The 14969-nt window shown below is 45.0% G+C and overlaps 1 protein-coding gene across 1 annotated transcript in view; it reads left to right on the top strand.

The window, feature by feature from the left end:
• Positions 1 to 14969, top strand: part of LOC115380245 (titin-like) — a 228925-nt gene that overhangs the window by 154237 nt on the left and 59719 nt on the right. The window contains 18 exon segments of the mRNA XM_030081336.1: positions 310 to 448; positions 737 to 900; positions 1067 to 1218; positions 2302 to 2458; positions 2596 to 2877; positions 3220 to 3519; positions 3845 to 4138; positions 4267 to 6271; positions 6411 to 7098; positions 7450 to 7714; positions 8197 to 8523; positions 9056 to 9340; positions 9604 to 9903; positions 10159 to 10461; positions 11039 to 11314; positions 11514 to 11813; positions 12603 to 12905; positions 14428 to 14727. Coding sequence (XP_029937196.1) covers positions 310 to 448; positions 737 to 900; positions 1067 to 1218; positions 2302 to 2458; positions 2596 to 2877; positions 3220 to 3519; positions 3845 to 4138; positions 4267 to 6271; positions 6411 to 7098; positions 7450 to 7714; positions 8197 to 8523; positions 9056 to 9340; positions 9604 to 9903; positions 10159 to 10461; positions 11039 to 11314; positions 11514 to 11813; positions 12603 to 12905; positions 14428 to 14727 — 6840 coding nt within the window.

Raw genomic sequence — 14969 nt, 5'->3', positions numbered from 1 at the left:
CAAATATTCATGTGTGGCTCTAATTTCAGTTTCTATAGTTAATCATTGTAGAATACAGACATATTGATAATGCTGAACGATTAAATTTTCTGTTATTTACTATATACCCACTGCTATTTAAAATACTAATGTTGATTTAAGATTCTCAAAGATCTGTGCAATAAATTTACATGAAATTCCATACAGCTATGTTGCAGCTAAAATACTTTTATCAGTTTTAGGTGACCCAGAATATTGGTGCATGTAGGATGTGTACAGGACTCACTGTGTAGTGTCCTATGTGCTAATTAATTCTAATTCCTCTCACAGGGGTGCCAGATGCTCCTAAACAGCCTGTGGTGAAGGAGGTTTACCACGACACCGCCCTCATCAGCTGGGAGCCTCCTGCAGACGGAGGGAAACCAATCACTGGATATATTGTCGAGAGAAAAGAAACTATGGCCAACAGGTATGCATGTGTACTGTTTCTGAAAAAAAATTGGATCTTCATTGGAGAAAGTAACAATTTGTAAGATTTTTTGAAAGACATAAAGGGAATTTCATTTAGCTTTCAGAGACACAAGTGCTACATTTTTCATTTTGCAAAATTAAGGACTTGGATTTGAGGACTGTGATTGAATGGATGAGTGTGGACCCTGTGGCGACACCAGAGGAGAGCCACTGGTCTAAATGAGATTGACTGACTGATGAATGAATGTGTCTCAGTGCTTCACAGCTGCTGTGTTGCTGTTTCCAGGTGGTTCCGCTGCAACACGGAGCGTATCTATCCCAAAGTGGAGTACTGGGTCCAGGAGCTGCTGCAGGGCTGTGAATATGAGTTCAGAGTCAGTGCAGAGAACGTGGTGGGAGCGGGAGACCCCAGTCCCCCCTCCAAACCTGTGTTTGCTAAAGATCCAATCGGTAGGTCAACTTCTGCACCATCAGTCCTAGTTGGACATTTCATTCATATTTTCTGTGTTCTTTTTGCTGCTCAAATTTCTTTCATAATCTCTTCGCCTTCATGTCCTTGTGGCTTTTAATGTATGTGTTGGTTTCTGCTAACATGTTCTGTGATGTTGTGCTCCAGTGATCCCCGGCCCACCAATTAACCCTGAGGCCATCGACTGGACCAAGGAGTCTGTGTCTCTGTCCTGGCAGCCTCCTAAAGACACTGGCAGAGGAAAGATCTTCGGCTACCTTCTGGAATACCAGAAGGCTGGAGAGGAGGAGTGGATCAAGGTGAGATTGTGGTTCACATTTTAAGTTTGTTTTGTTTTTTTGCTTTGTCTTTATACTTTAAACAAACACAATACGGAAATATATTACACAAAGCATTGTCAATCCTGTAACTGATTTGAGAGAAAGCACAGATTCACATGGAACCTCAAAATTACTGGATCCTGACATCTAGACTGATAGGACTGTAGGAACACAATTTAGAAAAAAATCTGCAGTAAATGAAATTTAGCACTTAGATAAGGCCAGACAAAAAACATTCTAGGTTCCGGTTCCCGGGTCAGGTTATTTTATTGGCCTCTGTGTAAAAATATATATTTTTTTTTTTTTAAAAAAAGGCACTATGCAACCGAGTGTGACCTTGTTGGCATTTGTCAAAAGTTAAGCAGGGCTTTTATTTTGATCTATGTTGCACTTGCCTTATTTGTGATGTTCTCGCGTAACTTCGGAAAATAACTTGATGGAATCACGCGCCACCGACAGCACTGGCTGGAAAGAATGGACTTCTGCACAGTGTGTGTGATTTGTCCTCGCAAACCACCAGCGAAAATAATCCGACTACAAGAGAAAAACTTTGCAAATGTAGTGAAAGAGGTGAAACAGTGCCATTGTAGATTTGCAAGTGCAGCAGGCAAACATGACGGGGGATCTGTCATGTTTGCCTGCTGCCCCCTCCGTGGAGCTTGGCTGTATGGCGGTGGGCGTGATGGGTGTATTCGACTTAAGGTACCTAGCGCTGCGATGTAAGCCAGAGACACCTCCCTCTGCTAGTAATAACGCTGCTCCGTCCGTTAAAAAGATGGTAATTTATGCAAATATTGAATTAATTATATTTAAAAAGCAACCCATGCATTGCTTCCGAAAATAAAAAAAAGAATAAAATAAAATAGAATCCCTACCTACCCATCCTTCCCATGAATAAATAAAATAAAATAAATCCCCCCCTACCCATCCTTAAAATGCCAAATAAAAAAATAAAATAAAATAAAATAAATTCCCTACCTATTCATGCCCTTCAATGACAAGGAACCGGAACCCAAAGTATTTTTTTGTTTGGCCTAACCTCCTTTTGTCTTTGTCCCTCAGGTAAATCAGACCCCAGACTCCTGCCAGGAGACCAAGTTCAAAGTGATCAACCTGGACGAGGGAGCTCTGTACCGCTTCAGGGTCATGGCCGTCAATGCTGCCGGAGAGTCTGAGCCTGCTTACGTCAAGGAGCCCATCAGAACTCAGGACAGACTCGGTGAGTTGGCATTGCATCTGGCACTGCCCCAGTTACAGCACCAATGGCATTTTTCACACACCAAGTACCAATGTGCAGCCACTTGTTTTATTTTCTGTAAATCAACATGGAACCTCTCTGACCTTGTGACCCACCAGAGCCCCCAGAGCTGTTGCTGGATGCCGGCATGACCCGTGAGGTGAAGGCCATGGCTGGAACCCATATCACTCTGATGGCTGCTATCAAGGGCAAGCCCTTCCCCACTGTCACATGGAAGAAGAACGATGCTGAGGTGCCAACCAGGGCTGACATCGAGACCAACCAGGCTGGCACCAAGCTGGAGATGAGGTTCTGTAACCGTGGCGACTGTGGAGACTACACCCTGACTGTGGAGAACCCAGCCGGGTCCAAGACCGTCACCTGCACTGTGCTGGTCCTTGGTAAGCACTCAAGCTTCTCTGCTCACAGGAAATAGGTTTTACCTCATCTGTGTCAGCACTTAATTCGGGTCAGTGTTTGCTATGGATAGGCTGCTGAGGATAATCAGCATTATAAATTATATTTTCATCATTTTATTTTATCAGGGTGCTCATACTGAGTGACTCCTGGGTAATGCTGTTGGAATTTAAACTGTTTTTCATGGAACAAATGATGCATTTTCTTAGATGCATTGTCTAGGTCCATTTTTTAAAGACCTCTTAACCACCTAACTGTATCTAAAGAGAAGCCAAGCATTAAGCAGTGTCTAACAACTTTCCTTTTTTGAATGTGTCTCCCTCCAGACAAACCTGGTCCCATCCAGCACCTGCGGGTGTCTGATGTGAGGAGTGACTCTGCCTACCTGTCCTGGAAGGATCCTGAGGATAACGGTGGTGTTCGCATCACTAACTTTGTTGTGGAGAAGAAGGACACTGCAGCGACTCAGTGGGTCCCTGTCTGCTCCTCCTCCAAGAAGCGCAGCATCATGCTGAAGCACCTGATGGAGGGAACCTCTTACATGTTCAGAGTGGCTGCTGAGAACCAGTATGGCAGGAGTGAATATGTTGAAACCCCCAAGGCCATCAAAGCCATGAATCCACTCTGTAAGTGTCAGCATACTGGACGCTTCATTAACTAAAACTGTTTTATGTTATATATTACAGTATCTATCTATCTATCTATCTATATCTATATATCTATATATCTATATCTATATCTATATGTATATATATAGATATATATATATCTATATATATAGATATAGATAGATAGATAGATAGATAGATATATACATACATATGTGTGTGTGTGTGTGTGTATAGATAGATCTAGATAGATAGATAGATATAAATATATACATCTTTTCAGTCTGCTCTTAGTTTAGCCCTACAGATGAAACCTGAATGTTTTGCTTTTCTGTCTCTCTAGTCCCTCCTGGTCCTCCCAAGGATCTGCACCATGTTGATGTGGACAAGACCGAAGTGTGGCTGGTCTGGAACTGGCCTGATCGGAATGGAGGAAGTGAAATCACTGGCTTCTTTGTTGAGTATCAAGAAGAAGGAGAGAGGGAGTGGGATGAGTGGAAGACTGTCAGCATCCCTGAGAGTCACGTGACCGGCCTGGAGGAAGGAAAGACTTATCGTTTCCGAGTAAGGGCTGAGAACGCCATCGGCCTCAGCAGACCTGATACTACCGTCCCCATCCTCTGCCAGGAGAAACTGGGTAAGATACATAGGATTTGTAATCTCAATATCACATAGTAAGTTAATTATTTTTATGTTTTCTCTTTTCATTGGAATATGTTTGGTACATTTGATTTTAAATCAAACAATTTCCTGCATGCTCCCCAGTGCCTCCCATCCTTGAGGTGGACGCTAAGTTGACAGATGGCATTATCGTCAAGGCTGGCACCACCATCAGGCTGCCTGCTATTATGAGAGGAATCCCGGTGCCCACTGCTAAGTGGTCCATCGAGGGCGAGGAAATCACCAGCGAAGGCAATGTCAAGATCGACACTGACAACTTCTCCACTGTGCTCAGTATCAATGAGTGCACAAGGAACCACACCGGCAGCTACTTGCTGACTGTGTCCAACCCAGCCGGAACCAAGACAGTGGCCATGAATGTGACTGTTTTGGATGTTCCTGCTGCTCCAATCGGCCCTGTCAACATCCTTGAGGTCACTCCTGATTCCATGTTAATTGAATGGCGTCCACCCAAAGATGATGGCGGCAGCCCTGTCACCAACTACATCGTGGAGAAGAGAGAGTCCAACAAGGAGACCTGGGGAGGCGTGAGCTCTGGCAGCACTGCCACCAAACTAAAGATCTCTCGCCTCCAGAAGGGAGTGGAGTATGTGGTTCGTATTCGTGCAGAAAACAAGATGGGTATCGGAGCTCCTCTGGAGAGCAAGCCCACTGTGGCCCAGCACTCATTCTTGCCACCTAGCCAACCCGGTAAGCCGCAGACCTCTGACATTACAGAGGATGCTGTTACAGTCGGCTGGACCATGCCCCTGTCTGATGGTGGCAGCCAAATCACTGGCTACCTTATTGAACGTAGACACAAGGGAGGAAAGTGGATCCGTGTGAACAAGACACCTTGCAAGGACCTGAGGTACAGAGTCATGGGGCTGTTTGAAGGCAACGATTACGAGTTCAGAGTCTTTGCAGAGAATATTGCTGGATTCAGTGGTCCTTCGCCCATCTCTGACCCCTGCAAGCCATGCAGGCCCATCACTGTCCCCAGCCCTCCTGTCAACCCCAAAGTTAAAGACTATAGCAAGATCACTGCTGACCTGGTGTGGACCAAACCCACCAGAGACGGAGGTAGCCCCATCCTTGGCTACACAGTGGAGATGAAGAGGGCTGATACTGAAGAGTGGAAGAAGGTCAACCTAGATGACTTCATCAAGCAATGCGCCTTCAGAGTGAAGGGTCTGGAGGAGGGCGTTGAGTACAGGTTCCGCGTCCGTGCCACCAACATGATTGGAGACGGAGAGCCCAGAGAAGTCCCAGAGTCCATCACTGCTCAGGATATTCTCATCCCCCCAGAGATTGAGATGGAAGCCACCTGCCGTGAGCGTGTCACTGTACGTGTGGGACATAACGTTAACATCATTGGATACGTCAGGGCCCGTCCTGACCCTGAGGTCCTCTGGTCTAAGGAAGAGACTGTTCTGGAGAACAGCAAGCGCGTCACCATCATTCAGAACTTCCCTGTGGTCCATTTGAGGATCAAGGAGGCCACCAGGGCCGACCACGGCAAGTACAACCTAAAGGTTTCAAATGAGGGTGGCGAGGCCTCCTGCAACATCACAGTCAATGTGCTGGACAGACCCAGCCACTGCCAGAACCTCCACACGACCTATGTCACCAAAGACTCCTGCATGGTCAATTGGGAGGCTCCCAAGGACAATGGTGGGTCTGAGATCACCAACTACATTGTAGAGTGCCGTGAGCCCAGCGTAAGCATGTGGTCCATGATCTCATCCGATTGCACCAACCGCAAAATAAAGGCCAAGCTAATGGAGGGACACGAGTACCTTTTCCGAGTCTGTGCTGAGAACAAGATGGGCCCTGGCCCTGCTCTGGAGACCAAGACCCCTGTCTTGGCCATTGACCCCATTGATAAACCCGGGGAGCCTGAGAACTTCAGGGTCACAGACGTTGGCAAGAACTTTGTCCATCTCAAATGGAGGAGGCCAGACTACGATGGTGGCAGCCCCAACATTTCCTACAACCTAGAGTGCAAGTCCAAAGATGCAGAGGAGTGGGAGAAACTGAACACTGGACCACTCATCAACACTTTCTTCCTGGCCGACAAGTGCATTGAGAACCAGACATACACCTTCAGGTCTGTTAGTTCATTGTTATTAATCTGTTACTTTGTTCTTTTACTTTGCGTTTTCAAAAAAGTGTTTTTGAGCACAATGTAATGTTCTGTAAGGCATTCTGATGTAATTCATAATTGAAATTCATTATTGCTTACACAGGGTGCAGACCGTCACTGAAGGTGGTGAGAGTGCTTGGGTGAAGCTGACCGATATCTTGGTGAAGGAAGAGATCCAGAAGCCTGTGCTTGACCTGAAGGTGACTGGAACTGTGACAGTGAAGGCTGGAGAGTCAGTGAGAATGGAGGCTAGCCTGAGAGGAAAGCCACAGCCTGAGGTTAAATGGGTAAAGGACAAAGCCACTGGAGACAACCCCAGACTCAGCTACGAGACTGGCCCTGACTACTCCAAGTTCCTCATGACCAAGTCCAGACGCACAGACACTGGAAAGTACATCATCACCGCCACTAACACAGCCGGCACCTTCACAGCATATGCCAACGTTAATGTTTTGGATATTCCTGGCCCGGTGAGGGACCTCAAGATCTCGGGCATTGGAGCTGACAAGTGCAGAGTGGTGTGGGATCCTCCAGAGGACGATGGAGGCTGTGAGGTGGACAGCTACATCCTGGAGAAGTGTGAGACCAGGAGGATGGTCTGGTCTACCTACTCTGCCTCTGTTGTAACTTCTTACTGCAATGTCACCCGTCTGGTGGAGGGCAACGAGTATATCTTCAGGGTGAGGGCTGAGAACAAGATGGGAACTGGCCCTCCCATGGAGAGCAAACCCGTCACTGTCAGGACTCAGTTCAACAAACCTGGTCCACCTGAGGCCCCTGAGGTCACTAAGGTAGGTTAAGGATTGGTTAATCATGAGATGTATCAATACCCTTTTTTCAGAGCACAAGCAAATAAGCTAATAAGAAATATTAGGAGTACTTGCCAATATGTCTATCAGTATTTCAAATTATGTATACCAACCAAGCAACCTTATAAACAAGACTATATTTAGTAACAAGCCACCTTTTTAAATAACACATTGGATTATTTATTAAATGGAAGAGTATCTGTTGTTCGCATAAAAAATAAAATCATGTCCCCAGCTACAGTCACTATAAAAGTCTCTATTTGCCTCCAAAGATGGTAATATTATGTTGTGATCACTGATTCAAAACTAATCATCCGTATTCATCTCATGAAGGTGAGTAAAGACGAGATGACTGTGGTCTGGGCTCCTCCTGAGAACGACGGAGGAAAGTCCATCACCGGCTACATCCTGGAGAGGAAGGAGAAGAGAGCAGTGCGCTGGGTGCCCTGCACCAAGAGCCCCATCTCTGAGAGACGCATGAAGGTTGCCAACCTCATTCCCAACCACGAGTACCAGTTCAGAGTCAAGGCCGAGAACGAGGTCGGCCTTGGAGAGCCCAGCAAGCCCTGCAGACCCGTCGCAGCCAAAGATCCTATTGGTAAGTGATGACTTTCCATTATTCATTCATTCATTCATTCCATTATTTTATTGTTTTTATGTGTAGCTTATATGGCAAATATGTCACAAATATTTATTTCAGTCACATTCTAAGCTGAAGGTGCTCTTACGTTAATGGAATATGCTGTATACTTTTAAATTGATTTTTCTTTTGTTTTCATTTTCATTGGGAGGATGAACCCCTTGAGATGAATCATCTCCTTTTCAAGGGGGTCATTAACACAAATGTACAGAAAATATATAAAGCAGAACAACACAAATAAAACACAATGTATTTTGTTTTAAGTTAAAGGGATAGTTGAATGCATGTTAAACTAAATTGCAGCTAGTGAAAATGTCTTCTGTATTTGGTCCTCGGTTTTATATTTACTGTCTTTTACGACAATGAAGCCAAAGGTACATTTCTACATATTTAGACAGTTTATTTGCTTCAATGTTCAGTGTTCTCCTTGCTCCTTGCAGAGCCCCCCGGCCCCCCCGCAGGCCTGAAGGTGGCCGACAGCACCAAGAACTCAATCACCTTGGGCTGGTCCAAGCCCGTCTACGATGGCGGAGCTCCCATCATTGGCTACAGCCTGGACATGAGGCTGAAGAGTGAGGCGGACCCTGAGAAACCCTCAGAGGGCTGGAAGAGGATCGACACCCGCGGCCCGCTGGTCCTCACGGAGTTCACCATCAGCCAGCTGGACGAGAAGCAGGAGTACGAATTCAAGGTCTCCGCCCAGAATCAGGTGGGCTGGGGTCGCCACGCCTACCTGAAGGAGGCTGTCTCACCCAAGGAGATCCTGGGTAAGGAACAGTTCATGTAGAACGAACAATTTCATCATTATCCAACGCTCACGTGTTTTACATATTGTATAAAGTGAGATTATTATGTTTATGAGTAATACAGGACATAAATTTAGACAGTGAGATATTGAAAACCTGTTTAGTGTTTTTTTATTGTATTAATTTATTTATTTATTTTGGAAAGGCAACTTTATATGTACAGCACCTTTCAAACACAAGGTCATTCAAAATGCTTTACATGAAATTTAAGAAATTTAAGACGTAAAAAGATTTTAAAAACACAGTTAAAGCAAACAAAAACATTAAGAGGGGTAAAATAAGACATAAAAACAAGATTTAAAGACGCAGGTAAATAAAAGTCCATACTTTCCATACTTTTAAGCGAAAACACAATTTATAAGTCAGTGCCTAGGTCTCAATACACAGTTCAGTAAACAGTTCAATGATACAGTGTAACCTAAATACACGTAATATGTGTGTTAATATCAGCCATCTAATGAACTGCGATGTGAATGTGTTTCTATGACAACAGAGGCTCCAGAAATTGAACTGGATGCCAGTCTGAGGAAGGGCCTGGCTGTCAGGGCTGGCTGTCCAATCAGGCTGTTTGCCATCATCCGAGGAAGACCCGCCCCCAAGGTGACCTGGAAGCGTCTGGGCGTGGACAACGTGGTCCGCAGAGGTCACGTGGACCAGGTGGACACCATGTCCTTCCTCGTCATCCCCGAGAGCACCAGAGAGGATTCTGGGAAATACTCCCTGACACTGTCCAACTCGGCCGGAGAGAAGGCTGTGTTTGTCCGTGTCAAAGTCTTGGGTGAGAAAAAGATACACGACTTCATGTGCTTAAAATTTAATACATGAATGATTATTTTCTAATAAAAACAGCCCTATTTCATCAGATTTTTTAATTAGTTTTGTTGAATTTGAATTTGCTTTTGTGGCACATAAAATTCCATATAATTAGAAAATGAAAAAGGATTTTTTGGGAGAGACCACAGAATATTAAAGCCTAATTGGCAGTAATACTCAGTATGTGCTGATTAAACATAATCTTTGTATTTATGTCTTGCTAACCAGACACCCCTGGACCCGTCGGTGGCCTGGAGGCAAATGACATTACCAAGACGACGGCTCAGCTGTCCTGGTCTCCGCCAGAGAATGACGGCGGCAGCCCCATCCTCAACTACATCGTGGAGAAACGTGAGGTGGACAGGAAGACCTGGACCAAGTGTATCGAGGACTTGAAGAAGACCAGCTTCAAGGTCACCAACATGACTCCTGGCATCGAGTACTACTTCAGAGTCATGGCCTGCAACAAGTATGGCATCGGCGTTCCTCAGGACTCGCCCAAGTCCTACCTGGCGGTGGATCCCATCAGTAAGTTTCACAGTTTGACCTTCTCAAACTCTAGAGCCTGTCGGTGGGCTTTTTTTGTTTGTTTTTTTCACTGCCTGAGCACTTTGGGGGCAATTTCTTTGTAATTTTCAAAATTTCCAGTAACATTTTGGAAATTTTCTTATAATTTGCTTGTCATGTTCATCTTCATGTACCGTCCTGCCATATTGTTTTTCCCGTGACCTTCTTAACACACGGTGTCTGTGTGTGTGTGTGTGTGTGTGTGTGTGTGCCCAGGTGAGCCCGACCCTCCCAAGAAGATGGACGTGTTGGAGATCACTAAGAACAGTGCCACACTCGGCTGGCTGAAGCCCCTCAGGGACGGAGGAGCCAAGATCAACGGCTACGTGGTGGACTACCAGGAGGAGGGCACTCCTGAGGGCAAGTGGACGCCGTACTCGGTGGTCAAAGACCTGACCATTGTGGTGGTTGGCCTGAAGGAGGGAACCAAGTACAGGTTCAGAGTGGCTGCCAGGAACTCGGTGGGCGTCAGCTTGGCCAGAGAGGCAGAGGGCGTGTTCGAGGTCAAGGAGCAGCTCAGTGAGTTGACCCACTCAGAAACACACTTCACACAAACAATGACAACCTGGATCAAGTCACCAGACATTCCCTTTTAACCTTATGAAACCCTGGAGCTTTTATCACAGCCCGTTTTATTGAACCTTGTGAACAAGATCTCCTTTATTTCTTTTCAAAAAACTATATTTTTTAAATTGCTGCTTTGACCCATAAAGATGCAGGATATCTATGTTGAAAATCAGTCTTATCAACATAAATATCAAAATAAATACCTATTTAAATTCTTTTCTTCACAAGACAAAGATTAATAAAGGTAAATAAATAAATAACAAAACCTGTGTGGAAAAAATATAAGAAAATATATCAAATATTTTAAAACTGTTTACAATTTCAGAGCTGTCTGATAACAAAACAAAGCAGCATCTTCTCAAACCAAAGTTGTGATTTTTTATGTTTGATAGAGATCAAATAAAGTTCTCAATACCTAAACAACAAAGACAAAAAAATTCATGCAATAATACATTAAATCAAAGGAATTAAATGTAAGTAGTTATTTGTGTGAAGATTATGTTTTATTCTATTTTATTTTATTTTCTAGTGGCTCCTAAGATCATCATGCCTGACATCGTGACGTTCAGAGCCGGATCCAAGATGGTGGTGGAGGCGATCGTGGCTGGCAAACCTCCTCCATTCTGCAAGTGGAGGCAGGGCAGCGAGGACGTCCTGACCTCGGACCGCCTGTCCGTGGTGAAGACGTTGACCTCCTGCACCCTCATCATCAAGAACCTGACCCGGAAGGACAGCGGCTACTACAGCCTGTCAGCTGAGAACAGCACCGGCAAGATCAACCAGATCCTGCGAGTCATCGTCATGGGTCAGTGTCAGGAAAACAGTGGAGGGACGGAGCTCAGAGCCAGATCATGAAACCAGAATCAGAATCAGAAATACTTTAGTGATCCCTGTCATTGTCATTAACAATTAAGACATCTTTTAAATGGCAAATGAGTCGACAACGACAGTGGTGTCTTTTGAGTCCTTGGCGGTGTAGTAACGTGTCCTCACCCTCTCTCCAGACATCCCTGGACCTCCTGAAGGTCCTCTGGAGGTCACTGAGCTGGACATCGACGCCTGCACGCTCCTCTGGAACTCCCCTCAGGAGGACGGAGGCAGCAACATCACCAACTACATCGTGGAGAAGTGCGACGTCAGCCAGGGAGACTGGGTGACCGTCTCCAGCTCCTGCACCAAGACCAGCTTCAGGGTGACCAAACTGACTCAAGGCAAAGAGTACGGCTTCCGCGTCCGTGCAGAGAACAGGTTCGGCATCTCCGAGCCCATCTACTCCGAGAAGATGATCGCCAGACATCCATTTGGTGAGTTAAAGTCAAAAATAAATTATCCAAGGCACTCACATGCTGTCAACGCTACAAGGTATAAAGTTACAACAGTTTTTAACATGCTCACTACTGTCTCACCCCTAGTAATCTTTTTCACACAGTTGAAGCACACTTTGCTTAAGCTAACAGGGCCTGAAATTGGCCGTGTGTGTGTGTGTGTGTGTGTGTGTGTGTGTGTGTGTGTGTATGACTGAGGAGCACACACCCACCGGCGCTGTCTGAAGCATAGCGTGGCGAGAACAAAGTTAAAACAGCAGCGCACTGACATAGATTGTGTAACAAAGTGAAGAGTTGCCACTCCGCTCTATTTTCACTGGCTAACAGCACACTGGCTTAGCTTGTCTATTCAGAGAAGCGGTATCACTTCGACTTATTTTTCAATCTGTGTTATCACAGGCATACTACTGCTCATTCATTGGTAGCTGAATTGTTAGGTCTGTTTGATAAGCAATTTACATTTTTAAAATAATGCTAATAATTTAACATATTGTTAAATTAAAAAAAGCCAATATGATGCAAGTCAAAGACTTGCATCATAGCATCAAGTCAAAGACTTGCATCAAAGACTTGACTTGAATTTGGAGATTTTTATTTTTTACCTGTCTTATGCATGATCATGTATGTATAGTTAAGTATCGTTTATGTTTCTTGAAAAACGAATAAAGAAAGTGTCGGAAAAAATCCGTTGATTCGTCCCACTGCAGGTCCATGGAGAGAAATAACACATCCATTATTGACTGTTTTATATATCTGTTCCTCCTCCAGATCCTCCCAGTGAGCCCAGGAACTTGCAGATCAACAAGATCAATAAGGACTACGTGATCCTGTCGTGGGAGCGGCCCAGCAGCGACGGCGGCAGCCCAATCACCGGCTACTGCATCGAGAGGAAAGAGAGGAACAGCCTCCTGTGGGTCAAAGCCAACGAGTCGGTGGTCAAGGCCACCCAGTACACCTGCTCGGGGCTGATTGAGGGCCTGGAGTACACCTTCAGAGTGTCTGCGCTCAACCTGGCGGGACAGGGCAAACCCTGCAAACAGACCGACTTCATCACTGCCAGGACCGCCGTTGGTACGAGCCTCAGTCAGCTCACACGTCTGTCTCTCTCTCTGGTCTTGTCTGTTATGTGATATAAAAGATAGAACTACATGCACAAAATATTCCGGTTTTGCCTTTATTCTGAAAAAGACAATATCCCTAAAAAGCTGATCAAATGGCTAATGAAGAAGGTCAATTAACTGTAACCCCGCTAATCCCCTGTCCAAAATTGACATTTAGATAGATAGATAGATAGATAGATAGATAGATTTTTATCTATCTATCTATAGATCATATACGTATAATAATGCAACGAAATTAGGGCTCAGTCCTTTCGGTGCAGGGGAGAATAGAAAGCATCGTGCATCTTGCTAGTTGAATAGCCAAGTCCAGTAATAGATGGCTGCAGCCATGTCTCTGATATCAGAAAAAATGCAACAGTCACGGAAACACTTGTTGGATGTGCAAGCACAGTTCGTCATCCCGTGTTCGCCATGGGCCTGGCGCTGGAAAATGCTGGGAGGCGGCAGCCCAAAGGGCTGTCCTTTCAGCTGTGTCAACGCGCCGGCCCTGCAGCCTCAGCGTCCTCCGGAATGTCCTGGCAGCGGCGAAAGTCCGGTGAAATTGGCATCCCGCAGTGCAATCCCAAGCTCAAAAGGTCCTGATAACTGTTGTTTCCTTTGCTTGTTTACTTTTCCTCCTGGACTTGTCACTGGGAAGAACTATCCACGGAGACCCCGGTGTTCTAACGGCGTCCTCCGGAATGTCCTGGTAGCGATGAAAGTCCAGCGAAAATTGTGTCAATAGATGCAATCACTTTGTTTTTTTGTTTTTTTTTTATTTACATTTTAATTTTAGCCACATAAAACAAAACAACATCAACAACAACAAACAAAAACACACATTACTAACACACAACACAAAGACATTTCACCAGGGACTGCAAACTACTAACGTAAAGAACATAATAAATTCAGGGAATCACTGTGTCAACACTCCTTAGAGAGGATTTTGATTTTCTACCTACAAGGTTCACATTCATATCATATCCTCAGCATTTATAAATGTTATTAAACTAAGTTGAATTTCTCACATTTATGTATTCTTTAATGAGTGTCCATGGTCCATCAAAATCATGTCTATACAGCTCCTGTAAAGCTGAGGCTGCACGTTCCATCATTATTAATTCTATGAAGTCTTTCAGACAGTTATTCAAACAAAAACAATTGGGTTTCCGCACTTTCCAATTCATGAGGATAATCCTTTTCACAGAAAGGTATGCCAGCGTTAAAAGCTGTTGTATTTCTTCAGATTTTACACCAAAAATTTTAGCTCCCAACAATCACTTTGACTGATGAAAATACCATGATCACCACAACTCTACTCCAACTTGCCATAAACCAAAGGTCCTTGCCAATTCTACACAATTATAGTTCCGTGGGATTTTCTTCTGGCACAAGCAGTGGAGTGACAGCATAGCCTCATCCTGTGTGTACCCTCCTTTGTTTGGACTGCATTGCTGAGTCATCCTCCTTTTTTGTTATGTCCCTTCCAGACCCGCCAGGCAAACCAGAGCCGATGGATGTGACCAAGAACTCCGTCTCCTTGGTGTGGAGCCGGCCCAGGCACGATGGAGGCAGCAAGCTGATTGGCTACTACGTGGAGTACACCAAGCTGCCAGAGGAGAAGTGGACCCGCTGCAACACCAACTGCATGAACATCCAAACTGAGGACTACGTGGTGACGGGCCTGGAGGAGGGAGCACAGTACCAGTTCAGAGTCATCGCCAAGACCGCCATCAACATCAGCCTGCCCTCCGAGCTGTCCGACCCCATCCCAGTCATCGCTGAGAACGGTACAGAAACAGATAAACAGCATGCTGAAAGGAATACTTTACCCATAATGCATCCTCGACGAAGAAAATTTCACTCACAAGCCTTCATGGTTAACCTCTGTTCCAGAAAATACTAGCCATTTCTACCCTTTTAACATCTAATTGTATGGACCTTGTGTTTTGGTGTTTTGTTTATTTTTGTTCTCATTTGTGCAAGATATGTGGCAAGAGGAAATATCTTTTTTAAAAAAAAAAACAAACAA

This window comes from Myripristis murdjan, chromosome 21 (genome assembly GCF_902150065.1).
Source record: "Myripristis murdjan chromosome 21, fMyrMur1.1, whole genome shotgun sequence".
Lineage (NCBI taxonomy): Eukaryota > Metazoa > Chordata > Actinopteri > Holocentriformes > Holocentridae > Myripristis > Myripristis murdjan.
This window is presented reverse-complemented; position numbering and strand designations above follow the sequence as displayed.